The 27,469-nt window shown below is 41.6% G+C and overlaps 1 protein-coding gene across 1 annotated transcript in view; it reads right to left on the bottom strand.

Moving 5' to 3' along the window:
* Positions 1 to 27,469, bottom strand: part of crhr1 (corticotropin releasing hormone receptor 1) — a 138,568-nt gene that overhangs the window by 8,120 nt on the left and 102,979 nt on the right. The window contains exons 7-12 of the mRNA XM_088323053.1: positions 26,651 to 26,771; positions 23,380 to 23,533; positions 20,746 to 20,806; positions 10,029 to 10,101; positions 721 to 806; positions 175 to 310 (exon numbers count right to left, since the gene is read on the bottom strand). Of these exons, the coding sequence (XP_088179179.1) occupies positions 175 to 310; positions 721 to 806; positions 10,029 to 10,101; positions 20,746 to 20,806; positions 23,380 to 23,533; positions 26,651 to 26,771 (631 nt within the window). The remainder of the gene's footprint in view (positions 1 to 174; positions 311 to 720; positions 807 to 10,028; positions 10,102 to 20,745; positions 20,807 to 23,379; positions 23,534 to 26,650; positions 26,772 to 27,469) is intronic.

Here is a 27,469-nt window from a genome sequence, read left to right as displayed (position 1 = left end):
TACTTTTAGAGTAATGTGCTACTTTATGGTGTCAGTGATTTGGGGTGTAGGGAATTCATTTTTAAATTAAGTAACTACTATCTGTATCTAATTACTGTTTTGAGGTAACGCGCCCAACACTGAATGGGAATGTGTGCAAGTAGTCATTGCAGGGATGTGTGTGCTCGTGCCTACCTGAAAGGACTCCAGGAAGGAGTTGAAGTAGATAAAAACCAGCTGAGAGATCTCGTCCTCGCCCGGATTGACAAAGAACAGCATGTAGGTGATGCCCAGAAGGGGGAGCAGCACCAGTGTCGCCTTCACAGCTTTCCTGCCGTGACAAAGGCACACAGGATGAGCTGTGGGGTACCAGCATGCCAACGCCAGCCAGAGGGCGCCATGAAACTGATTGCCTAATCGGGCACATCTTGTGCTCATTTAGACATTAGATTTTAAGGGCAACTGACAGCTATTTATTGTTGGATTGTTCATGCAATTGTCTTCGAAAATCCCTCTACGCCTAGCAGTTCATATATAGTAAGACAGTGCATTTATACCAGCCTCATTTTTGTATGGCCTGTGTTATTAGTTTCTTGTTTCTTTCCCCTTCGGAGCGCCTTGAGTTGAAACCCTATTCCCCATTTAAAAACTCTCAATCTGACAAGTGTGTCTGTGCTTGGATCCATTACCGCAAATCCTAACATACGCAGTTATGGATACTGCTATCCCACACCCTTGTACCTGTACTGAATGGTCTCAGAGGTGGTAGATGCCCGCAGTTTGGTCATCAAGATCCTGACGATGTTGAACAAGAAGATGAAATTTATCTGAAACATACAATTTTATTTAGATGTTATCTCATTGAGTCCAAAACACCAACTTTTTCAAAATGATGAGATGGTCAAGGACACTCTTGAAAAAAGAGATAAGGGGATTAGTGTTGCAATCTTAATTTCCAGATAATCTATCAATTTTTACCATTTGTCAATGAATTGGGTCCCTCCTGTGTTCCTATTCGAAGAAGTACTCCTCACCGTTACAAATAATTCCTCCACAGAAATTGTCAATTGTCCTTAGGGCACCAAGTTGGAGATCCCTAATCCTCTGTATATGAACCTGCAGGGTGTCTATGTGTGATAAAAAGGGGTTGCCTGGTCTTGTGGACAGCCTGTAGGGAATGTTTAAGTGAGAATCTGATTTTTTTCAAACTTCACATTTTGCTTAATGTTCAGTGTCAGGTTGGGAAGAGCAAGAAGAATGAATGTATGGTGAATGTGAGTGTGTTCTTGACTCTAGCCACCTCCCACTAGGGGGATATGGCTTCAGTACATAGATAGATGGATTCACATTTTGCAATATTTCCTGAGTCCATCTGTTGTGTGTCGAATGGGGATGAACGAGTCTCCTCGCAAGTAGGGGAGAAAAGGAAATGATAGTTTGTGATGGTTTGGATTGGCGCGGTGGTGGGAGTACTCCGAAAAGGCTAACCCTGATATATAGCCCCTGATATACAGCATGCGTTAATCAAAGCAAGGGTAGTAAAATGAAAGTGATTGTTCATAAATTTCTTAAAAAGATGGCCGCATGTCAGTTTTGACACCTGACCCACTTTTAATGAAGCAACAATCAAAGAAACATCATTCATCAATCAATCAATCTTAATAATATGAAATCCAGAAAGTAATCGTATTTTAGGGGTTGTTCGTTGTTGGGGTTGTCCATCGATTCGATGATGACCATCTTCTTTTATTTGTGAGTCTGCTGATGTTTGAACAGTCCGATCCTGGATTGTGGTCGGCGACTCAGGTAAAAGAGGATACCTGCGCAATGAGGGTTTTTAAAGTGGCGTAAGGGGTGCGCTTTCCCCAACGCCACTATCTTGATTGTAAAGAAGATGGTTCCAGTGGCAAGGGAGACCCTAGACGACCGGCATCTTTCTACAACTGCAGGCGGCTAACGGGATCCAGGTCTGTAGGAAACCGCCTCAAAGCGTGCCGCCACCAGCTTTTGGGATCACTCTTAGTCTGGACTCTACCCTTCGACCTGTTCGGCTTGGGTAACCCTACCAGGAGTACGAGACTCCCGCCGACATAGCTCTAGGGGTCATGGAGACGCGCAAAGTGCCCCACCACGATAAGGTGGTGATCCGTCGGGACACATTTTAGGGGTATAGAATAGGGGTGTGCATGGTACGGACCGGAGGCCACATACGTAAAGGTAAAAATATAAAAATAACAAATTTATATATATATATACGTTAGAAAAAGTACTAGAAATGTGTTGTTGTTTCAGTGTTATTCTTATCTAGTTTGTCTTTGTTTTTGAGATGAAGTGTTTGAGTATGTTAGGAGTGACAAGATTGGATAGATTGAGAAATTAAATTGTGAGAGACAGAACTGGAGTAATAGTAGAACTGAGCAAGCGTATGGATATGAGAGTATTCGGTTGGTTTGTACACATTTAGAGGATGGATGAGGAGCGAATGTTGAAGAGGATCTACAGAACAGAAGTAAATGGAGGTAGACCAAGAGGAAGGCCGCGATTGGCGTGGATGGATGGTGTTATAAGTGCTCTGCAGGAAAGAGGTCTAAATATAGTGGACACTCTTGTTGGTGATAGGAATGAGTGGAGAGATCTTGTAAAAGGATAGCGGGATGTTTAAACGTGTTCTAAGGGATGGGCAGGGCACCCGTATGATGCGGCATGGGTAAACCAGTGAAAGCTGTCGGGCCCTGCTGTTGAACAGAAGAGTGTGTTGTGTCACCCTGACCCGAGTGACATGGGCGCTTTCTTGTGTTCCGTTTCATCTGGAGGGACGAAAGCATGACCAACTTGGGTGCCGAGGTGCTTAACTTGTTTTGGTGTTTGGGCATTTGGGTTGGCCATGGTCACATTTTTTGTGTTTTTTTGCTACTTTTTCCTTTTCTTTGTTTTTGTGTATGTGTTTGTCTTGCTGTCGCTAACCCCTTGGAGGGATATAACCAAGGTAGATTCTTGTTCTCACATTTAATTTAATACATAGTTCTTAACAAACCCCTACTGCATTATGGGTTTTTCAAATCAAATGATCAAATTTAGTGCTTAAAAAAGGAGATGTTTTACTACATATAAATGCATTGATTTATACATTTTGTTTGTTTTAATTGGATGATATTCTTCCTTTATATAAAATGTTCAATGAAATAAAACTTCACAAACAGATGAAAAAAAAAATCATAGGCTCAAGCAATCTTTTTCCCCAATGTATTGCCAAAGTATTGGATTCAAGTCTCTGTATCAGGATATACAAAAAAATTAAGGACAGTACATCAAACAGACATTTTTCCCCTCATGGTGTGGCCCCTATGCAAAGTTTTATAACTCAATGCGGCCCGCGACTCAAAAAGTTGGTATGGATCTATGTATACTCCTGAAAGTAGAGGAATAATAAATTGCTATTAATTAAGTATGTAGTGTTAACCCTCGCTACTTGGACGTTGGAATTATAATTCTTTTTTTCCCCACCATCTGTCTTTTCCTTCCATTCAATATGCCTCCAAACATATTTCCATCTTCCTCAGATAACTATCAGAAACCTGCTGACTTTTACAATGAGTTTTTTTTTTAATTGACATTTATTTGAATAAACTCAATTTATTATGTTACATCAATCAATATGTGTGTTCTTGTCCGAATTAGTAATTACATCATCGAATCAACGAACCCAAATTACCGTATAATTGTGGGCTTCTTCTGAATAATGAGGCTGATCGAGTTTTATCATTGGTGACAAAATGAATAACTAAGGTTTCGAGGAAATTACACGCCTTTCAGATATACCAAAGTTATTTTTACAAACATTATAAAAACACTTCAAACACTTCAAATACTTACATATATACATATTAATTTAATGTTATGTTTGGATTTAAAGGTATTTGTTTAAAAATATCAGTCAAGGAATTTCAAATACTAGTGGCAGTGTCTAGAACTCATGACAAAAAGTTACAGGACACCAGGGCAGACAACTCTGAAAAGTTGCCTGCCCAGCCATAAAGTTGCCTGCCCTGTTTTTCACAGCTTGAAACATAATAAGATGACTAATCGCAAATAACCCCATTGTTGCAAAGTATTAAGGATTGATAATCAGAATATATAACAGAACAAAACTTTAAATTTAAGTTTATTATAAATCTACTTATAACATTCATTTTATGTATATGACATCGCTGTTTTCCATCTGCCATCAGTATGTACCTGTATTTACTCATCTTCATTCATGCAATGTTTGCGTTGCGTCGTCTGCTACAAGCCACGTGAACTCCTCTTTTTGCTTTTCAGGTACGTTTACGTTTTGTAGCGTCATCAATTTTGTTAGCTTCTTTCAAATATTTCTTCTGGGGCTAAGGTTTTGGCTTGATTCCTAACCACTTGTGCATTTTTTTGTGTTCTCTATTCATCTACTTTGGAAAATGATATGCAAATGCCCGACCTCGGGAACGTCCGGAAGCACGAAGTTATTCGATGAAGGCTTCTGATTGGCTGCCGAGTATGCAAATTGCCAAAAGGGCCGAAATTTGGAAATTTCCAAACTGAACGCAGCAAACGTTTATTTGAAAAAAATAAGAATTTTTTTTCCGGGCAGAGACGTTGTGTAAAAGATGCACGCCCCGGGCGTCCAGGCAGGCGTTATTACATACACTGCTAGTGGTATTGAATTTGATTTGTTTTTGTTATTGATAATAATATAGTGAACATTGTTGAGAACGAGATCATGTGTCACACTCTAAGATAAACATTAAATAAAGAGTGAACAGAATATTATCCTATCTACCTTGGTCATTTCCCTTGAGAGGGGTGACCGACAACAAGACAAACACATATACAGTACAAAAACAAAGAAAAATAAAAAGTAAAAAGTAGCAAAAAACACAAAAAATTCACCATGGCCAGCCCAAATGCCCAAACAAGTTAAGCACCTCAGCACCCAAGTTGGTCATGCTTTCGTCAGTCCAGATGAAACAGGACACAAGAAAGCGGCCACGTCACTCGGGTCAGGGTGACACAACACACTCTTCTGTTCAACAGCAGGGCCCGACAGCTTTCACTGGTTTACCCATGCCGCATCAAACGGGTGCCCTGCCCATCCCTTAGAATGCATCCAAACATCCTACTATCTTTTCACAACAGCTCTCCACTCATTCTTATCACCAACAAGAGCTCTAGCTTCCACTATATTTAGACCTCTTTCCTGCAGTGCACACATAACACTATCTATCCACATCAATCGCGGCCTTCCTCTTGGTCTCCTTCCATTTACTGCTGCTCTGCAGAACCTCTTCAACATTCGCTCCTCATCCATCCTCTCCATGTGTCCAAACCGACCGAGTACTCTCTTATCCACACGCTTGCTCAGTTCCGCTACTACTCCAGTTCTGGCTCTCACAATTTAATTTCTCAATCTATCCAATCTTGTCACTCCGAACATACTCCTCAAACACTTCATCTCAAAAACAATTTCCTTCTCAAATATGCGTTCTGGCTCCAAGTTTCTGCACCGTACAACACGGTCAGCACAATCACACTCTCATACAGTCCCCTCCATACATCCATACTCATACTCTTGTTGCTCATCACTCTCCTCAGAGCACCCAAAACCTTGCTTCCTTGATTCACTCTGTGCAATACCTCACACTCCATTCCACCAACTGCAGCCACATCACAACCAAAGTACCTAAAGCTTTCAAGTTCTTCCAGCACAGAACAAAATAAGATAAAAGAATGTTAGAATCAATAGGCAAATCTATTTTAAAGCCAGTGCTTGGATACTTATCTATGTTTTATGTGCATTAGAACAGTTAAGTGTTGTTCGATGACCTTTAGCAGCAACGTATTTCCGAAATAAATCTGGATATAAAATGAATACTGAATATCAGTTATGCATCAGTCTGAATGACTCCTCAAAAGTTCAATATCAGTGTCTGTCTCAAATATAGTATCAAACACGCATATTAGGAACCCAATAAACTGAAAAATAAACAACCAAAAGTGCTGAAATGAACCAACTCCTTTTCAATTTTTTCATTAGAAAAAAGAAATCGGCTCGTGTCACAGTACCACACAATTGCTGCAACCTGCCTTTGCCATTATGAGGAACAACATCAGACAGATATTGTTCACAATCTCAACGTCAAAATCTCAGCTCATCTGTAAAGTACTAATATAAAGTATTCAATACAGAGGATCAAGAATATAACCACTTATTTTGTCATATATTCCTGTATGTGTTGCAACACCGTCTGCTCTATAGCATTAGCATCAAACTATGACAGAAACCTCTGACTACTTTGCACTTAAATTATCGCTAGTTCACTACTTTTGCACTAATTTTGAATTGTATTGTCTTTATTGTCAGTTATATCAAAGTATCATGCATTGTGTTCTGAGTAGACAGCACACAGCAAATATTATCATGGGAGCAGGTTAGGAAGGGCTTTGTGTGATGGGTGGGCGCACATGTCAATGTCACCAAAAAACAAACAAACTGCGCAGCACGGCTACAGCTGAGCTAGTATTTTAGCAGCTCGTTACATTGAAAATAAATTCCTCAATTAAACTGGGATTCTGAAGACAGTCAGAAGAGCGCAAAGATGTAGTGATAACCAGTGGGTGCTCGTGGATAATTATCGGGGGTGTGAAGTGGCTGTGGCGGCGAAGAAATAATAGCAAGGATGCAGGTCTGACCTAATGCTACAACTAGGCTAATAACTGACTTAAACCACACTTGCCAAGCCTGTAACTCACCAACGTTAGATCCATTATCTATGAAACAGATGACCTGGAGCTATAACTCATGAGAAACCGCTATATTCGGGACAGTTGTCTTTTAATCATCGCAGAGACCTGGCTCAATCATAAGATACTCGATGCTGATCCCCATTAACCGTGATAACCGAGGATTACTGTTTTATATAATTTTTACAGTTGTCTTTCACTCAAAACAAGAGCTAATGATTAATTCACGAGTGAGCATGTATGTTTGCACGTCTGTTGCCTTCATCACATTTCTTAAGCACACATCTCGGCTTCGCTTCCTTGACGCCACAGGGTTCCTGCGGGTGCTTTTTTTTCTTGGAGCAAATATTCTGGTGGCAGATGGACACGCCGCTAGACTCGTACGTGTCAAGATCCTGCTGGGCCTCGATAGGGCCGAACTGAAATACTTCAGATGTGCCCTGCAGGACACGATAATATAAGCATGCACAGGCACTCACTAGATCAGTCAAGTGGACCTTCACCTGCCAACACTGTGTCAATTAATCAACTGGCGAATGGCGATGGCTCGCCATGGAACGTGTTCCTCGTGTTTCCTGCAAGCCCAGCCAAACGTTTCGGAAGGTTCCAGACAGTGGGTTGGCCTCATCATGCGATGTGCAACTTGACGTTTGAGTGACAGATGCTCTAATGTTTGGACTTGATCAACATATAGACTTGAATCTTGATCCCCATCCCTCTCACTGGGTGCGCCCTTCATTGGTGTGTGCAGAAAATTGGTAGCTTGCCAGCTTTCGGCACAAAAAGCAAATTAAGGGTAGTAGTACAGTAGAGGTGGGTAGGAACGAGTTACATTCACGCCGTTACATTTACTTGAGTACGTTTTGGGATATTTGATACTTCTAGGAGAATTTTGAAAACACAATACTTTTACTTTTACTTAAGTAGATTTGTAAGGGAGAAATTGTACTCTTACTCCGCTAGATTATGCTACAATGAACCCGTTACTGAAATCCCCTCGACATAAGTACGCGCCTGTCAGTCTATTATTTTTTGGATTTGACCAGTGAGACAGGTGGCACTAGTAAGTAGGGTAGGGGACTTTTTCACTTTACCGTAGCCTCACACACACACACACACACACACCACACACAGACACACACACATATATATATATACACATATATATATATATATATATATATATATATATATATATATATAGTGGCTTGCGAAACTATTTGGCCCCCTTGAACTTTGTGACCTTTTGCCACATTTCAGACTTCTAACATCAAAATATAAAACTGTAATTTCTTGTGAAGCATCAACAATAAGTGGGACACAATCATGAAGTGGAACACGCTTTATTGGATATTTCAAACTTTTTTAACAAATAAAAAACGAAAAAGTGGGTGTGCAAAATTATTTAGCCCCTTTACTTTTAGTGCACCAAACTCTGTCCAGAAGTTCAGTGAGGATCTCTGAATGATTCAATGTTGATCTAAATGACTAACGATGATAAATGTCATCCACCTTCGTGTAATCAAGTCTCTGTATAAATGCACCTGCACTGTGATAGTCTCAAAGGTCTGTTTAAAGAGCAGAGAGGATCATGAAGAACGAGGAACACACCAGGCAGCTCCGAGATACTGTTGTGAAGTTTAAAGTTGGATTTGGATACAAAAAGATTTCCCAAGCTTTAAACATCCCAAGGAGCACAGTGCAATCAATAATATTGAAATGGAAGGAGTATCAGACCACTGCAAATCTACCAATATCAGGCTGTTCCCCTAAACTTTCAGCTAATACAAGGAGAAAACTGATCAGAGATGCAGCCAAGAGGCCCATGATCACTCTGGATGAACTGCAGAGGTCTACAACTGAGGTGGGAGAATCTGTCCATAGGACAACAATTTGTCATATACTGCACAAATTTGGCCTTTATGGAAGAGTGGCAAGAAGGAAGCCATTTCTTAAAGATATCCATAAAAAGTGTCCTTTAAAGTTCGCCACAAGCCACCTGGGAGACACACCAAACATGTGGAAGAAGGTGCTCTGGTCAGATGAGACCAAAATCGAACTTTTTGGCAACAATGCAAGACGTTATCTTTGGTGTAAAAGCAGCACAGCTCATCACCCTCAACACACCATCCCCACAGTCAAACATGGTGGTTGCAGCATCATGGTTTGGCCTGCTTTTCTTCAGCAGGGACAGGCAAGAAGGTTAAAATTGATGGGAAGATGGATGGAGCCAAATACAGGACCATTCTGGAAGAAAACCTGATGGAGTCCGCAAAAGCCCTTAGACTGGGACGGAGATTTGTCTTCCAATAAGACAATGATCCAAAACATAAAGCAAAAGCTACAATGGAATGGTTCACCAAAAAACATATCAAGGTTTTAGAATGGCCAAGTCAAAGTCCAGACCTCAATCCAATTGAGAATCTGTGGAAAGAACTGAAAACTGCTGTTCACAAAAGCTTTCCATCCAACCTGACTGAGCTCGAGCTGTTCTGCAAGGAGGCATGGGCAAAAATATCAGTTTCTCGATGTGCAAAACTGATAGAGGCATACCCCGAGCGACTTGCAGCTGTAATCGCAGAAAAAGGTGACGCTACAAAGTATTAACTCAATAGGGCTGAATAACTTTGAACACCCACTTTTTCTTTTTTATTTGTTAAAAAAGTTTAAAATATCCAATAAAGTGTGTTCCATTTCATGATTGTGTCCCACTTATTGTTGATGCTTCACAAGAAATTACTGTTTTATATCTTTATGTTTGAAGTCTGAAATATGGCAAAAGGTCAGAATGTTCAATATATATATATATATATATATATATATATATATATATATATATATATATATAATCCTTTTTCTTAATATTATTGTGCATTGTTGTTCATTGCTTTCACTATTACATCATCGTCGTGATTGGCCAATCAAGTTGATGTTCTTTGGTTTCCACAGCCTTCTTTTGTAACTTAGAATATGTGATAAAAAGATAGGGCTAAGGGAAGGGCCGTTAGAATAGGTTGAATTTTGCAAGTTTAAAATCCATTGATGTCTTCTCTCCTTATTTTTTGTGTCGACTTAAGTTTATTCTTATCACAAAACTAGCACGTCACAAGTTCTGAAATGGCCACTTTGAGTCCAGACATGTAGTTGTAGCCCCCGCAGCGTTTACATATCGATGGGTAACTATCTAGTCAAAGCCACAACAGTCAAGCAAATAGAAAGTTAAGTGAGGCCAGTGTAAAGCAGTTGTTTTCTCAAAAGATACAAAAGTGACTCACCACCAGAACCAGAATCATTGGACCCTGGTAGATGTAGTCTGTGTAGACGCCTGCTCGCTTCCCAAACCAGCACCTGCCGAGACAGTCACAATGGTAACGGCTTTAGACAAACAAGAATGAAACCAAAGAGGAAACATACATAAATGAAATGTTGTTGCTGCATGTGCACATTTAGGGTGATGACCAAGTGATTAACATATGGAACTACGTATGAAGTCTCTTCAAGCATCTGCTTCATGAGAAGGTCCCCAATTTTTATTCTTGTCCTTGAGTCTTAAATGACTACTTAAAAGTTGCTTTTTTTAAATCTTTCCATTTATGGAGCTCATAATGAACACAGGCAGCACGGCGGGGCAGTGGTTAGCGCATGTGCGGCACAGTTCATGTCATGGGAACCTCCTGCGTGGGTTCAAATCCAGCTCCAGACTTCCTGTGCGGAGTTTGTATGTTCTCCCATTGCTTGCGTGGGTTTCCTCTGGACACTCCAGTTTCCTCCCACATTCCAAAGACATGCATTTTCAGGTGAATTGGGCGGTCCAAATTGTCCCTAGGTGTGAATGTGCGAGTGAGTTGTCTGCCCTTGTGTGCCCTGCGATTGGCTGGCAACCAGTTCAGGGTGTCCCCTGCCCACCGCCCGGAGATGGCTGGGATGGGCTCCAGCTTCCCCCCCGGGACCGTAATGAGGATAAGCGGTACAGCTAATGAGATGAGATGAGATAATAAACACAATGAAGTCTAGTCAAGTCAGAACTAGATAGATAGATAGATAGATACTTTGTTCATCCCCGAAGGGAAATTCACATTTCCAGCAGCATCCCTGAGCTGAGAACAATCGAGAACAATCGAAAATAACACGGGAGCTGCTGGATTGGCTGCCATTCGTGACGGCGCCGGAAGAAAAGATTCAATTGGAATCATGTACAAACAAACAAACAATTGAATCATGTACAAACAAACAAACAAACAAAATATTCATGTTTCAATAAGTGGAGTGTTAATAAAATGGGGGAAAAAAATTTCTGATACTGATATAACCAGGTAAAACTAATTTTAAGTTACCTGTCCAAATGAATGTTGTGCCATCTCACCTTTCCCACTCTCTCTCCTCTCACCTTTCCCACTCTAATAACACCCAGAGTACCATACAAATAAATAAAAGTGTTTCGAAAACAATATATTGGTAGAGGATACATTTAGTTTGTTTTTTTGGGCTATTGAAAAAGTAAAGGTTCTGACACTTCAAAGACAATTTCATTTTCTAAAATAAAAGCAGTTGAATTATTGACCATCTGGTGGCAGCACAAGCGATTTTTCGTCGCTGGCTAAGGATTAGAAAGAATATAACGACGAAAAACATAAAAACAGGATACAAATAAATGCATTTAAAAATAAGGTATTGGTAGATAGGACCTTTATTTTGTGTTTTGTGGAATTGTAAAAGTAAAGGTTAGACGATTTCAAAGGCAGTTTGATTTCAGGCCAAGAGGTGACGACACGAGCGATTTATTGGCCGTGCGATATATTAGGAAGAATATAGTGAAGAAAACATAGTAACGGTACAAAATACAATTAAATAAAAGTATTTCAGGAATATATTGGTCTATTCAACTTCAGTCACGTCACTCTACTAGAGTCGTGTCACAACGGGTTTGATTTGACTTGAGCTAAGGGACAAGGAAGTTAACGTCAGTCAAGTCAGAACAGCTGGAGTTGAATAGAGGCGTGTAAAGCTGAACCAAAACAGTTGACACGGACTTGAATCCAATTGAGTCGTGTTAAAAACGACAAAAAGTTAAATTACACAAGTGGTTCTCAAAGAGTGAGGCGAGTCATCCTGGGCGTTGCGGGTCTCTGTCAAGCGGTGTGCGGGCACAGATGCATTTTCTTTTTTTCCTCTCCTTTTTTTGAGTGTTCACATAAATTCGATAGGGATAAAAAAAAAAAAAAAGATTGCTCGACTTTGATGATAACCCCGCACCTCCCTCCGTGCCAAATTTATGCCTTTTAGCACATTTTCGTTAAGGAAAAACTCAAGCGTCTTATCAGCGTGATTGGGTTGTAATGTATTTGGGTGACTGCTTAATTTATTTGGCTTTGTGCTGTCCGCTGCCAACATTTTTAACACAATAAGCACAATGGTCTTTACTCATCCCTCTCCAAGGTTGCAGTGAAGTGCTAAGTCCTTTGTTTGACTCTTTACCCTGTCTCTCTTTGCTTGTCTCTGCTGCATGAGTTAAATATTTTTTCATGGGGTCAAGAGTCTGCTACACTTCGTGTCCACACTTAATACTCTATGCTCATACTCTGTGCCGAATGCACTGCGTGGAGGCTAAATGTAAACAAATCGCTCTGCCACTGATAACGCGATTGCCCCCTAGTGAAGTGGAGGTGCAATTCCACTTTATCCTGGGATTTTAAAAAAAAAAAGTTCCCAAAAGTCCGATGCACCCGCGCCCCGTTCGACAGAGCCTCGCGCTCCACAGGGGGCCCGCCCGTCTATTTGAGAACCTCTGCGTTAAACGTTTGCTATCTACTCGACCACAGTTATAAAACACAACTTGGCTGTATTTTCTTTATCATAACATCATTGGAGTTTCAATTTTATGAAAAAAAACAAAACGATTTTGCCATGTTCAGAACAGTTGGAGTTCATGAAATTAAAAGCCAAAGACATGTACTGAAATCTGAATTATAGTAATTCAATTTTTTTGACTCATATATGTAGTTTTTTCTGACTGATTTCTTACTATTTTTTTGAACACATTTCCAATATAATAAAAATTAAATGTGAGAACAAGAATATAATTTAATGACAAATTTTCTTGTGGAAAAACCCGATTTGGGCCAACCTCATGTCATGATGACTGATAAATTTCACCTGTTCCCACTTGTTTGGCGCCAGCCGCTGTTGGCTTCCAGATTGGTTCCCCGTTTTTCTTAAGCTCTGTCCTTTCACTCGCCTGATGTTGGTCCGTCAGCGAACCTCTGTTTCCACAAGGCAAGCATTTTTGACTCTGACGCCCGTCGGTCACGCTTTTTCACCCGTTTTCCACCCGCCCATTCCTTATTTCCCCGTTTGTCTCCGAGCCGTTTTTTGACCCGACCACATTTTCATCTCCCGTCCCGGCTAACGACTCGTTTAATGACCCCGACCACGTTCTCCTCTCCTGTCTCGGCTATTGACCTGTTTTTCCGTCTACTACACTACGATCTCCCGCTCCAGAAAATCCACTTTCGCCTTCAGACCACGTTCTGATTCTGTGAGCGGCTTGCTTCCCGCGTCCAGTGAGCACCGGATCGCGGGCGCCGCCTTTCCTATTTATCTCAATAAACTTGTGATTAACGTTATGCATCTGGGTCCTAATTCCGTTCTGGTCGTGACACCTCACCTAGCACCTAGACCCTAGCTCCCCCAAGGTGGCCCTTAAGTATATTTAGTTTGAGACCTATGGTATCAAGCATTGAACTAAACAAATTGGTTTACATATATGAGTATTCAGTCTATGAAAAAGTAAACAAACTATATGAATCGGTTGATTAAAAACCCGTGCAAGCATCTTTGTTTGAAGTGCAAGTTCACAAAATCCAGATATCAATAATATTCTTGATTTTAACCTGGATATTGCCTGTATGTAAACAAAGTCACTGACACAAATCAAATTGAGTAAGCTCATAATGACTGCAGTCGACTACAAATAACTTAAATCACCAAGTCTACAGTTGAGTGGGACTATACTTGTGTGTTCATTCCGGGGAGGATTTCAGATTGGGAGCCTAATAGAGGGGGCTTGCTACTTGCACTGAAGGTGAGATCTCACATAGAATATTTTGTTCGAGTGGTGTTGAGCAAGATGCTGCCCGCCTAAAAAACAAAGATACAAATAACTCTCTCCTCCTGGGAAGTATTTGTGGTGCTTATTTTACAGTTCTCTTTTTCCCTCTTCAATAAACAAATGCACAACCATCACCATACTTTTCTCTTTTAACCCGTTAAGACCAATAGTTTTAAAATTACAACATTTTTAGTGTTAGAAATGTTGTTGTTGACTTTCTTCATGTTATCTCATTCATTGTCAGACGCTACTCTCAAAATGGTAAGTGCCAATTTTTGCCATTTTGACCCATTTTCGAAGGGCTACAGAAAATTTATTTCTCTAGCTATACTGTATAGCGAGTGACATGGCCACTTTCCTGTGTCCCGTTTCATTTGGAGGGACGAAAGCATGACCAACTTAGGTGCCAAAGTGCCTAACTTGTTTGGGTGTTTGGGCATTTGGGTTGGCCATGGTCCAAACATTTTTTTGTGTGTTTTTTGCTACTTTTTCCCTTTTTTATTTTCTTTGTTATTGTATGTGTTTGTCTTGCTGTCGGTCACCCCTCTTGAGGGATATGACCAAGGTAGATAGATAGATAGACAGATAGATAGGCGTAGGACACTTCAAAAGAATGCTTCAACCCTCAAAAAGAAAAACAAGTATTTTCTAGCTTTTACCATTGTAAGTTTCTTGAAAACTTCAAAGAAAATTGCTTTTTGTAAGAGGACGCAATTCAAGCAGAACTTTCACTTCGGTGCTTTTTTTGTTTTGGGTTTGTGATATCTACAAAATCTAAACAATACTTTCTGTAAACATAAGCGCACCTTGTATTTTATTGCAAAAACTCTAAACTTATTCATAAACGATGCATGAACTTAGCAAGAACTTTACTGTACACTGCTCGATTATTTCAGTAATCACACCATTTCAGTCACCATGGCAGCTGTGTAGTCTTGGGCATACATGAAATGTCATCCCTCCCTCACTAGACAATGATGATGGGACTCCCTCATCTCGTTTTGAAAGGAATAAGCTTCGTGGAAGTTCTGTCGTCCATTTGTCTATGCTTTGCGAGTCTCACATGACTGCACCAGTATACTTTGTCGCTATGTGGGACTACCCACGCAAACACTCATTCGCCGTAAAAAAAAGAGGTGGGGGCTTCGATTTGCGGACAAAGATCTAATCAAAGCTACTCCTGCTATTTCAATGGGAATCATCAATATTGAAACCATTCCCAGAGGCTTGATACTTACTGATGAGCAACACCAAACCCATAATAATAGTTTTTAAAAACGAGAAAAACATACGTTTACGTTTTGGCACTCAGGGACAATGCTCCTGAAAATGAACTTATATGTTATGGCATTGAATGTGTTGACAAAATCATTGGGTGCTATAGTTTAGAATCACTTTAATTTTGGGTGGGAAATCTGTATGAAAGCCTGTCTCACAGGTGCAGAACTTTTACAATCGGAGAAAACCTTGGCTGAGCAACACAGTTTTTGATTTTTTTTTTCAATTTACTGTATCAAGCAATCAACTACCATATTTTCTGCACTATAAGGCGCACCTAAAAGCCTTTATTTTTTTCAAAAGCTGACCATGCGCCTTATAATACAGTGCGCCTTATTTATGGATCAATTTTAAAATTGCAAAGATTTCCAACTAACTTGCAGCCGCCGACTAGATTTTCCCCCGAACGCCAAGTAGTACGCGGTGTATGCTGGGATTTATTTACCTGTGTTTCATTGGCTAACCAATGTGTCAATCATCATTTGAATCGATCACTATTGGCTAAAGTTATTCGGAGGTCAAGGGGCGGATCCTTTTTATCATTTACAGGCTGGCATTGGCTTAAACGGCAACACAAAGCCTGCAATTGGCTGAAAAAGATGAATGTTTATGGCACGTGGCTGACGGCATAGAGAAAGCATTTTTTTCTATTCTGTATTTGAAAATATTTTATTCTCTTGGATTTACTACCCTCACGGATATAAGAGGACATTGGCTGCACATTATTATGAACACAACGACTTCGGTGAGCTACTCCGGGTTTTATATTGTCCCTGTATCTTGTTTGAGACTGAACTCGATGTTTCTGTGATAAGCGGTGCAGATAATGGATGGAATGGAGTGTCTATTTTTAAATTAAACTCAATTCCAAGTGTTTATCGTCATATGCACAGTAAAGTTGCGAGCGAAAAAGAAAATAGATACTAAGGAATGGTTGGCATTTCTTGAATCCCAAGACTTTAACCTTCCGAATGATGGAACGATGCATTTGAGTGACATCGTACGGACACTGCATCCGCACGTGTTCTCGACACGTATTTGCGTCTTTGCAAGCTTTGGGAATGTTAAGGGGGTAATAAGTTGGACTGAACTATCTGACTGTTTTGTCAACGTTCCCATTGTAGCGCCTTATAATCCGGGGTGTCTTATGTGTGTCAAAAATAGGACCAAAAACTATTTTTTCGGGGTGCGCCCTATAACCCGGTGCGCCTTATAGTGCGGAAAATACGGTAATTATGCAAGTGTTTTTTACTGAGGTGTGAACACTTGCACCTATCTGTTCTGATGAGAAATACAACTCCTCAACAGGAAATTCTGCTACCCCATTGACCCAGCGTTAGAATGTTACAAAATTTGAATATAACTTTTTTGGGAAACATTTCATTTTAATCTCCTAAGGCCTCCTGTAACACCGTTTAAGTCACATGTATCATTCTAATTGCACACGGGCCAAATGTGGCCCGCCACATCATTTTTTAGTGGCCCGCGACAACTTGAGTTATCTGAGCATCTACAAATAAACAGGTCAAAAGAGTGCTTTGACCAAAAACTATATTTCCCACAATGCCCATCAACTACTGTACTATACCTGCAAAGTGATGGTTCAGAGTCACAACACACCAGTCTTTCCATATCAATGCCAATGAGTGAAATTTAGAATTTTATTTATCCTGAAAATGTTCAAGAATTTTTTGTTATTTCGTTATATTGAGTCTATAACATATTATAGTTGTGTAGTGACATGTTATCAAAGCAACTGTTATGTTTGTGAGTTGAATAATTAAAAAACTCAGAGTTAGTTAACAGGAAGGAGTAGTTACATTTATTTTATAAAACAATTCCAGTTAGTTTCATTCCTTTCCAAGTTATATCAAGCCCTTTAAAGAAAGCCATTTCGCTGATGTGGCCCTTGATGAAAATGAGTTTGACACCCCTTATCTGAGTGGTTAATATATTTTTCTTTTACAGAGCCACATTTCAGGCTTCAAATTTAAAGTTAAAAAACTATATTTATAAAGAAAAAAACTAAAAGTAAATGTTGCAAAAATATTGCCCCTCTGCTCTCTCAGCTCAAACAACTGACTCCAGAAATTTCCTTATGATTTCTAAATAATCCAATGTTGACCTAAATGACTAACAATGACAAACACCTGTGAGCCATTACGTCTCAGTTTAAATGCACATGAACAGGCAGCATTATGAAGACCAAAGAACACACCAGGCAGATCCAGGATCAGAGACACATCCAATGGCCCATGATCACATTGGATGCCCTGCAGGCATCCACAGCTGTGGCAATCTTGACATAAAATATACATCGCACTCTGCATATATCTGCCCTGCAGTGGCAAGGGCAAACCCCTTTCTGAAAGAATAACAAACAAAGGCCTGGTTGGCGTTTCCAAGAAGTCACCTGGGAGACACAAATAACACGTAGAACAAGGTGCTCCAGTCAGATGAGACTAAAATTGAACTTTTGGGGCTAAATACAAAGCGTTATGTTTGGCACAAGGGTAACACTAAACATTACCCTGAAAACACCATCTCCACTGTCAAACATGGTGGTGGCAGCATCATGCTCTGGCGTTCCTTGTCTTCAGCAGAGACTGGGAAGATTGTTAGAGTTGATGGGGATATGGATAGAGCCAAAGAACGGTCAATTATTTTCTTCAAGAATACTTTTGCACGGAACTGTATGTTCAATTCTATCTGTGCCTTACAAAGTTAAAACAATCATTTTTTCGGTTTGGTCCGGGTCCACAAAGCAGTGTCGCCAACCTGCGATGGCCAATTTCTAATCCTCCATTGTTAAAATAATTTTTCCATTGCCGCATTTTGCTTAACATGAATGGCTTCTACTTCTTTCGTTGTTTCTGTAGTTGGATGACCTTTTCCCTTTTTCTACACTGATTGGCGGTGCAGGATTATTGCTTCCCTGTGCTGATCAGCAGCCATACGCGACTCCTATTCCACATTCACTTGGATTTCAACCCCAAACGTCTCGATCATGTTTGGTGTATCTGTAGCGTAACTTAGCAATTGCATAACTCAAGTGGATGCGGAATGCAGCCTGCTTGGTCCCAAGGGAAGCGTGTTAGCGTGCTAATGCTTCGTGCAGATGGCGGATGGGTTTCTCGCTCTATGGATGGCCGGGTTGGGAGGAAGGAGGGGAAAGGATAGTGTAGAAGAGTCATGAAGCATGCTAAGATGTTGCGAGGGGAAGGGCCTGGATGGAGTTACAGTATATGCGTATGCATCTTCCTGGTAAAACTCAAACACGGATGAGGGCTGATCAGACTCGCTCAAGCGGAAGGAAATCAGCGTGGCCAGAAATAGGGGCGGGAAGTTTAAAGCTGGGAATCGTGCAAATTACTAACACAGAATGAATTACCATAAATTCTGGACTCGCGCACTTGATTAAATGCTGCATGCTCAGATTTTTCGGAACGAAACTTGAGTTTGTCTTTGTACAAGTCGCACCAGATTTTAAACCACAAGCTTAAGCCCTAAAAACACCTGGCGGCAATCACTTGTGGAATTTGGCATCAATGCCTTTGGATGCAGGATGCCAATATTGCCGTGGTCCTGCACACCTGAAGCAGTTTTCAGCTCTACTGCAAGTTGTTCACGTACGTTGTGTGTTTTCGTACTCTGTGACAGTTCAAGATTAAGCCAATGCCAGCCTGTAACAATTACAAAAACAAGCACATATTTACTACTACACCAAAAGCAAAAGCGAGTGAGGACTTCGTCACATAATATGTGAGCCCTATATTTGTAGATGACAATCCCGGGGTAACCACAGTGTGGAGTATAGTGCTAGAGATGTTATTTGTGCTACTTTCATTGGTGGTTCTCATGGTGACAGACGTAAATTGCATTTGCTTGTCATCATTACTCGAGGATTAAAGGAAACTCCAGCCACCAGATATTGACGCTGATGATGTGGAAGAAGAACACATGAGTTTTGTACAGATAACTTCCACTGCTGTTCAATTTAAGAAAACAACTACCAGAGAGTCGGATAGCGATTACGAAGACGAGCACATATCTATTACTGTGCCGAAAGCAAATGCGAGTGAAGGCTTCGTCGCATAAAATATGAGCCCTATATTTGTACGCAACAGCGCCTGCGTAACCATACTGTGGAGAATAGTGCCAGATTGCAACACATACGTGACAAATCGTGTTTTTGTATTGCCATTGGTGGTTGCTGCAGTAACAGACGAAACTGCATTCGCTTGTCATGATTTCTTGAGGATTATATGAAACTACATCGACTTGTCAATAACTCCGATGATACAGAAAAAGAACTGAAGCACGTTTGATAGATAACATCCATTGGTGTTGGATTTAGATCTATCAATTGAAAACCTGGTTTGTAGGGGATAAGGTTGAAATATTGTGAGTATGCAGTCAATATTGAATGAAGTGGGGCAGCACGGCGGCGCAGTGGTTAGCGCTTGTGCGGCACAGTTCATGTCATGGGAACCTGTTGTGGGTTCAAATCCAGCTCCAGACTTCCTGTGCGGAGTTTGTATGTTCTCCCCGTGCTTGCGTGGGTTTCCTCCGGGCACTCCGGTTTCCTCCCACGTTCCAAAAACATGCATTTCAGGTGAATTGGCCGGTCCAAATTGTCCCTAGGTGTGAATGAGCGAATGAGTTGTCTGTCCCTGTGTGCCCTGCGGTTGGCTGGCAACCAGTTCAGGGTGTCCCCTGCCCACTGCCCGGAGATGGCTGGGATGGGCTCCAGCCCCCCCGCGACCCTGATGAGGATAAGCGGTACGGCTGATGAGATGAGATGAGACATCAAGTGATTTCTCTTCTAGAAGGGCATCATTAATTTTTTCAGACGCCACTGCGTTGTGGAAAAGGGCTACTTGCTGTTATCCTCTCTACCATGCACACTTAAAAGATTTTGCGACTGCGCACCAAAATTATAAAACATGTTTGATACTCGGTGCCATTGGCGCAGCGCCGTTTTCCTCCAAAAAGTGCCCATACACACCTGACTGATTTAAAATAATTGAAGTTGTGATTAATCATAGAATTTAATTGGACCTCTGTGAACTACTTATTCATTTTATTGGTCTAGTGTTGCTAGGCAGGCGGCACAGCGGCTGGGTGGTTAGCATGCAGCCCCACTGTGCGGAGGTCCAGGGTTCCGTTCCAGGTACCGCGACCTCCCTTCCTCCTTTGCATGTTCTCCCCGTGCCTGCTTGGGTTTCCGCCGGTTGCATTCATGTCAGGTTAATTAACCGGTCAAAATTGTCCTTATGTGTGATTGAGTAAGTGAGTTGTCTGTCTCTGTGTGCCCTGCGACTAGCTGGTAATCAGTTGACGTTGTCCCCTGCCCCCGCCCGATGATCGCTGGGATGGGCTCCAGCACCCCCGAGACCCTAGTGAGGATAAGCAGCGATGAAAATGGATGGATGGCAATATGTTTTTCCCACCAGAAAAAACAAGAATAAGCCACACAGTAGTTAAAGTCACAGTGTTGAAAATGTAGCAAAAATGTGTAGCGGCTTGTAGTCCGGAATTTACAGAAAATGTGTTTGATGGAATGTGAAAAAAAGCACCAATTACTGCGTGTAGGCCAAACTGACTTTTCGTTGTCGTAGTAAAGTTTGCCGATGGCCCAGGCCACGATGATGGGGAAGGGAATGCCTGCAAACGCAAAACACAAAACACAGAAACATGAGCACACACACACAAACACACACTGACAGTAAAGTGATTCATGCTCCAAAAACAAAGTTGGCAGATTGATCCAAATATTGATACAATCGATACTAAGCAAGTAGTTGGATTGGATCAACCCTACCGTCTTACGATCAATACTATCTCCCCATTTTACCTATCACAATGATAATGTTGTTCATGTGTCATGAGATTATACATACATTATACATTTTAAAGTCAGTCCAATTGGGGTTGCACTATCCATTCATCCATAATTGATGACCATATGTAGAGGTACACTTTCAAATCGAGTTTTTGGGTGTGCCTTATTGTCTGGAAAGTACATTATTTTAATTGTCTTGTTGACATTGTTATAAAGTTTTTGTATTTTTATTACATTGCTGCGGAGTTTGACTCTTGACTTCTGAATCAGTTCTTAAGTAGCAGTGTTTTATTTTTTACAGTGTTAGAAGTTTTCATTACATTGTATTATTTACACTATTATCACTATCTTACATTATTTTCCGAATATTGTGCAATGGCGCTGATTTTCCCTTTATATCTCAATAAACTTGTGAGTGAGTAACGTTAAGCATCTGGGTCCTCCTTCTGTTCTGGTCTTGACATTATAATTGATATGTTGACAATGTTTTATTTGAATTTTAGTTACATTGCTGCTTTTCTTTGGTTTGACTCTATTGACTTTTGTTCTGTAAAAGTAGTAACAGAGATTTGTATATTTATAGTTAAGTTTGCAATAGTTATCTAATAAAATAAAAAAAATTCTTGCCTTTATTCTGTGTTTTTCGTAGTTGTAAACTAAAGATAGGGGGAAGGGGGTCAATTATTTAATGATAATTACATTCACAAGTAAATAATATTGGCATTGGATCAGTATCGACCAATTCTACCCTCTATTCATTTGAATCGGATCAATACCAAAATGACGAGTATCGCCCACCCCTATTGCTCAGAATGCGGATCATGAAGTTTTTGGCTGCTAGCTTTTTGTTTTTGAGTTTTTACTTGCCTGCTTTCTGCGTCATCATTGCATTGACAGAAGCCAAGCAAATCCCTAATGGTTTGCTTCTAGTAACACCAGGGTCTCAAACTTGCAGCCCACGTGACGAAAGTTTGAGGCCCCCGCCTTAATGCGAAGGTTTACCGTCAGAAAGGGCCACATTTAATATGATTGCTACCTCCTTGCTTATTAGTTAGGAAGGGCTCAAAATTTGGAACACAAGTGCAGTGCGTTCGGGATTAAACAAAGAAAAAAAAACATTAGTTGCCAACTCACGAGTTCTGTCTGAAGTGTATTTTAAACGTGGTATTTGAAAGTCAGTATACTTGGCTGGCCGCTTCCCTTAAAACCATCAGTGCAAAAAAGAGATAGAGAATTAGAGAGAGAGAAACAGAACGAGAGAGGGAGAGTGTGAGAGAAAGAGAGATAGAGAGAGACTCAGAGACACAGAGAGAAAGAGAGACATAGAGACAGAGACGTAGAGGCTCTATACGTAAAGACGTAGAGACAGAGAGAGAGTTAACGACCAAGATGGACAGTGAGAGGGACAGAAAAGCAGAAGATAGAGGGAGAGAAAAAGGGATGACAGAAAGAGAGACAGAGAGTGAGAGATAAAGAGAGACAGGCGTAGGAGAGAGAGAAATAGACATGAAAGACAGAGAGGGACAGATGGGTAAAAAGAGAAAAGGAGAGAAAGAGTCATCAAGGCAGAGGGAGAAACAGGGAGGGACAATGAAAGTGAGATTGAAAGAGAGAGAGAGACAGAGAGAGAGAGAGAAAGAGAGACAGTGACAGACAGAAGACAGAGAGATAGAAGTTGGAGAAAGAGATAGAGAGAGAGAGCTAGAAAGGGAGGGACAGAAATAGAGACAGAGAGTGAGAGACGAAGAGGGAAAGACTTGGGAGAGAGAGAAAGACATGGGAGAGAGAGACAGAGAGGGACAGACACGGGTAAAAAGACAGAAGGGAGAAATAGAGTCAGAGAGGGAGAAGAAAAGACAGGGATGGACAGAGAAAGAGAGAGCGAGAGAGAGAGGGAGTGAGAGAGAGAGTGAGAGAGACAGGGTGAGTGAGAGACAAAGAAAACAGACACCGGTAGACAGAGTGACAGAGACAGGGAGAGAAATAGACAAGAGAGAGACATAAAGTTTTTGGCCCATGTTGGACTCCCGCATGGCGGCCCGCAAGGTGCCTTGTCATATTCTGTTATATGCCTTTTTGAAGACGTGATAGAGGTTTCTCTGGTGTTGTTAAATCTTTTCTCACAGGATGCGTGGATTAAAAATCTGTTTTGTGGCGCTCCTCTCTTTCCTGAAACCTGCCTGTTCTGTGGCTAGGATGATTTAAGCCTGTGGTTTCAGTCTGTTCAGTAGGACCTTTAGCATAACTTTACATGCATGGCTAATAAGACTGATAATTCTGCATTTGGAGCATACTCGAAGGTTTCCTTTTTTTTGGTAGCATGAATATGCTATGCTAAGCAGCAGGAGCAACCACAAGGCATCGAACGTGTTTCTGTGCGTTTGTGTCTGCGTACACCATCCAATGCAGATGAACATCCACTTGCGCAGCTTGTCAGTGGAGTACGTAAGCACGATTGCCGTGTGCAGGTAGCATCCTTCGCCAAACATCCAGAAGAAGTTTGTGGAGTGGAAATAGTTGAACGAAGCTGTTACCAGGCGGCACCACACCTTTAAAACAACATCAGCACTGGTTCACATGCAGTCCTGGGGAAACTTGAGTGCTTTGGATAGATTTTAAAGTCATGTGAAGCTATAATGGATTTAAAAAAATCAGTAAAACATTTTTAATAGCTCATTTAATGCCAGACGTTTCACTCAAATAGGAAGAGTAGGTGCCGGACAATTTTTGCCATTTTGACTCATTTTTGAAGGCATTCAGAAAACGTATTTCTGTAGCTATAATGGCATAGGACGAATCAAAAGAAAGCTTCAACCCTCATCTTTAAGTAGAAAGAAGCATGTTTCCAGTATTTACCATTTTCTTTAGTAAACAACAGTTGATTATTGCTAAGTTTCTTCTAAGAAAGGGGACTTTTTGTGAAAGGTGGCATTTCAAGCAGAACTTTTACTATGATGATTTTTTTAATTGATACGTTCACTATCTATGCAACGCTTTCCATAAACACAAGAGCACTTTGGTTGCAAAATGACATTTTATTGAAGAACAACTTTTTAGTGCCCTTCGTTTCCGATGATGAGATCACATGATTTCGGTCACCATGGCGATCGCGTTCCTGCGGACGTGCACAAAACTGTCGGAACCCGAAAGGACGGTGGACCCAGACGCGTAACGCTTTCACACAAGCTTTATTTTACGGAAATGGGGCCGTCATGCACGTGAACACAGTGAACGCCAGTGATTCGGCGATCGGTGGGCAGAAGAAGTAAGACAGAGGAGTCAGGCGCAAGAAAACAGGAAGCCAGAGGCAGACGAGATCGAAACCGGACAGGACAGACAGGATCGATACCAGATAGAGGATACACGAGCAGATACCGGACAGGACGGAACAGACGGGATCGATGCCGGATACTGTATACACGAGCAGGATACCGGACAGGACAGACCGGATTGATACCAGATACTGGAGTAAGATACCGGACAGGACGGGAAATGCGGGATTGATGCCGGATACTGGATACAACAGCAAGATATTGGACAGGACGGGACTGACAGGAGCGATACTGGATACTGGTTACACGAGCAAGATAACGGGACAGGACGGGACAGACAGGATCGATACCGGATACACAGGCAGGATACTGGACAGAGTGAAAATACACGTCTTGCAAGTGCAGAGGTTCGTTGACGGACTGACAAGGAGTGAATGGGAGCACTGAGTTTGAATAGGAGGGGAGCCAATCAGGCAAAGAACAGCAGCAGCTGGGCGGGCCCAGGTGAGGGCAATGGGCAATCGTGACACTAAACGTCATTCCTCTTTGCCCCGACAATGACAAAGAAACTTTGTCATCTTTTTGGAAAGAGAAAAGCTCCGTCTGAAAATCATGGAAAAAATGAGTAATGTTTAACATCATCGGTATTGAAATATTGGTCGGTTGCCTTGTGCTTTCAAAGTCTCATCTCATCTCATCTCATCAGCCGTACCGCTTATCCTCATTAGGGTCGCGGGGGGGCTGGAGCCCATCCCAGCCATCTCCAGGCAGTGGGCAGGGGACACCCTGAACTGGTTGCCAGCCAATCGCAGGGCACACGGGGACAGACAACTCACTCGCTCATTCACACCTAGGGACAATTTGGACCGGCCAATTCACCTGAAATGCATGTTTTTGGAACGTGGGAGGAAACCGGAGTGCCCGGAGGAAACCCACGCAAGCACGGGGAGAATATACAAACTCCGCACAGGAAGTCTGGAGCTGGATTTGAACCCACGACAGGTTCATTTTACCTAAATATGTGAATTTATAATAATGTCAGTCTATTTAACTCATTCAGTGCCATTTTTGGGGGTTTCATTTTAAAAAACTGTTATAAAGGGTTTGCAGCAGCTCACCAGTAAGTATCAAACCTCGGGAATGGTTTCAGTATAAAAAATCACTATTTAACAGAAGGAGTACCTTTGATCAGATCTTTTTCCACACACCGAGGGAGCTCCCACTTCTTAGTGTTGCTCCTATTACCCAGAAATTAAAAGGTATAGGTAGCCCCATATGGCGAGTAGCTATTGAAACAGTGTGTGAGAAGCGAAAATATGGATAGGTACACACATAGCTTTTTTGTTTTTAAATAAGATGGCAAATTCCCTTCGTCTTCGTCGGGACAGGATTACACTTTGTGCATGTCTCCAGGAACGCAATCTCGATTGTGACCAAAATCGTGTAATCACGTTACTGGAAACATCGGATGCTGAAAGGTTCTTGCAAAGTTCATGCATAAATTCAGTGCTCTTGCAATAAAATGTTACTTGGAAGTAAAGTGCCCTTGTGTTTATTGAAAGCATTGTTTGGAGGTATCACAAATGCTGAAGAAAAAAAAAACGCAACGTAGTAAAAGATGTGCTTGATATTCATCTTTTAACAAAAATTTGTTCTTCTCAAAGGTTTTTGGGGAAACTTAGCAATGTTCAACTTTTTTATCAAGCAATGGTAAAAGCTAGAAACATACTATTTTTTCTAATGAAAGATGGGGGTTGAAGCTTTCTTTCGATATGTCCTATATAACTACAGGACTAATACACTGTCAATCAACCAGTCTCCTTTTTGTCTCGAGAGACAATGGACTGCGCCAGGAGAGTCACCATGTCAGTTTGATATGGGGCAACGTCGGGTGTAACTGAACAGTCCGATTCTTGAATGATAGTCTTTGTCGCAGTGCTTGCATGTAAAGGCACTCAATGGTGCAGGTGCATAGGTTGCTCTCTCTCATCACCGTTCCCTTTTTTCCTGCCACTGCTGGTCCCACTTCTCTGGTGCTCTCCGCACGCCAGTTCTGATGGTGTGTGTCCAGGTGCTGAACTGGAAAATCCATGGAGCAAAGTAACAAAGTAACAAAGAAACCAGAAACTCAACACACAAAAACCTGGCATTGTGGTGGTGGAAATGAAATTACACAGTGACCTGGCCCATGTAATGTTCAAACTGTCCTTTTAAAAGGTTCCGGATAATTGGGCACATGTGTTTGATAATTGGACACACCTGAGCCCAGTTCAAACCCTAGGTTGAGGCCCCCTGATGGTGTGTCAGACGCCTAACAAAATGTCTGGCATTAAATGAGTTAACAACTTACAGCATCCGAAATTAGATTTTACAAAAAGGGCGGGGGCGGCTCACCACGTTGCTCTCATGCACCTCGGGACTCATGGTAAGCTGCACCACGAACCAGGTGGCGTTCCTCAAGATGAAGGCAGTGATAAGATTCCAGTGGATGATGTTCCTCAAGCAGCGGATGCTCCTGCCATAGGACCAGGAGGGAAAACAGTCAGAATTTATCAGGTTTAGCTGGAAAAGGAGTCGTCCTTCATTACCAAACGTGTTCTAATCTTTTATTTATCTATCACTAGTCACGGTCGCCATGGCGCCCTATTGGTCCCAGCCGTGTGGTGCCAGGTTCTGTCATGGTTGCCATGGCAGCCAATTGGCCCCGCCCATGGACACCAGCTGAAACGCGTTGACAGATTGCTCCCTGACTACTTAAACGCTGTCATGTGAGTCGCCTGGTGTCGGAGCGTCTGTGAAACTCCTGCTAAACTCTGTTGTGATACGTCAAGCCCTGTGAATCCCCGTTTTTGCCTGTGTATTTGCTCTCTGTTTGCCAAGCCCTGTGAATCCCCGTTTTTGCCTGTGTTTTTTTGCTCTTGTTTTGCCAAGCCCTGTGAATCCCCGTTTTGTCTGTGATTTTTGCTCTTGTTTTGCCAAGCCCTGTGAACCTTCGTTTTGTGTTTTGCTCCTGTTTTGTTCTAGCCCCGATCTGTTTGATTTTGACCACTTCCTCATTCGATCAATCTACTTCCGCGACCAACGATCCCCGGATCGAGTGCTCACTCATCCCTTTTATCCCCAATAAACAGTGAGTAACGTTACGCGAGTGGGTTCTCCTCCGGTTTCCTGTCCAGGTCCTGACATCACTGCCTATATTTCATCATGATTGTA

Source organism: Urocampus carinirostris, chromosome 19 (assembly GCF_059441175.1).
Source record: "Urocampus carinirostris isolate Australia breed hairy pipefish chromosome 19, RoL_Ucar_1.0, whole genome shotgun sequence".
Classification (NCBI taxonomy): Eukaryota; Metazoa; Chordata; class Actinopteri; order Syngnathiformes; family Syngnathidae; genus Urocampus; species Urocampus carinirostris.
Note: the sequence above shows the minus strand (reverse complement) of the source record. Positions and strands in the feature narration are given on the sequence as shown.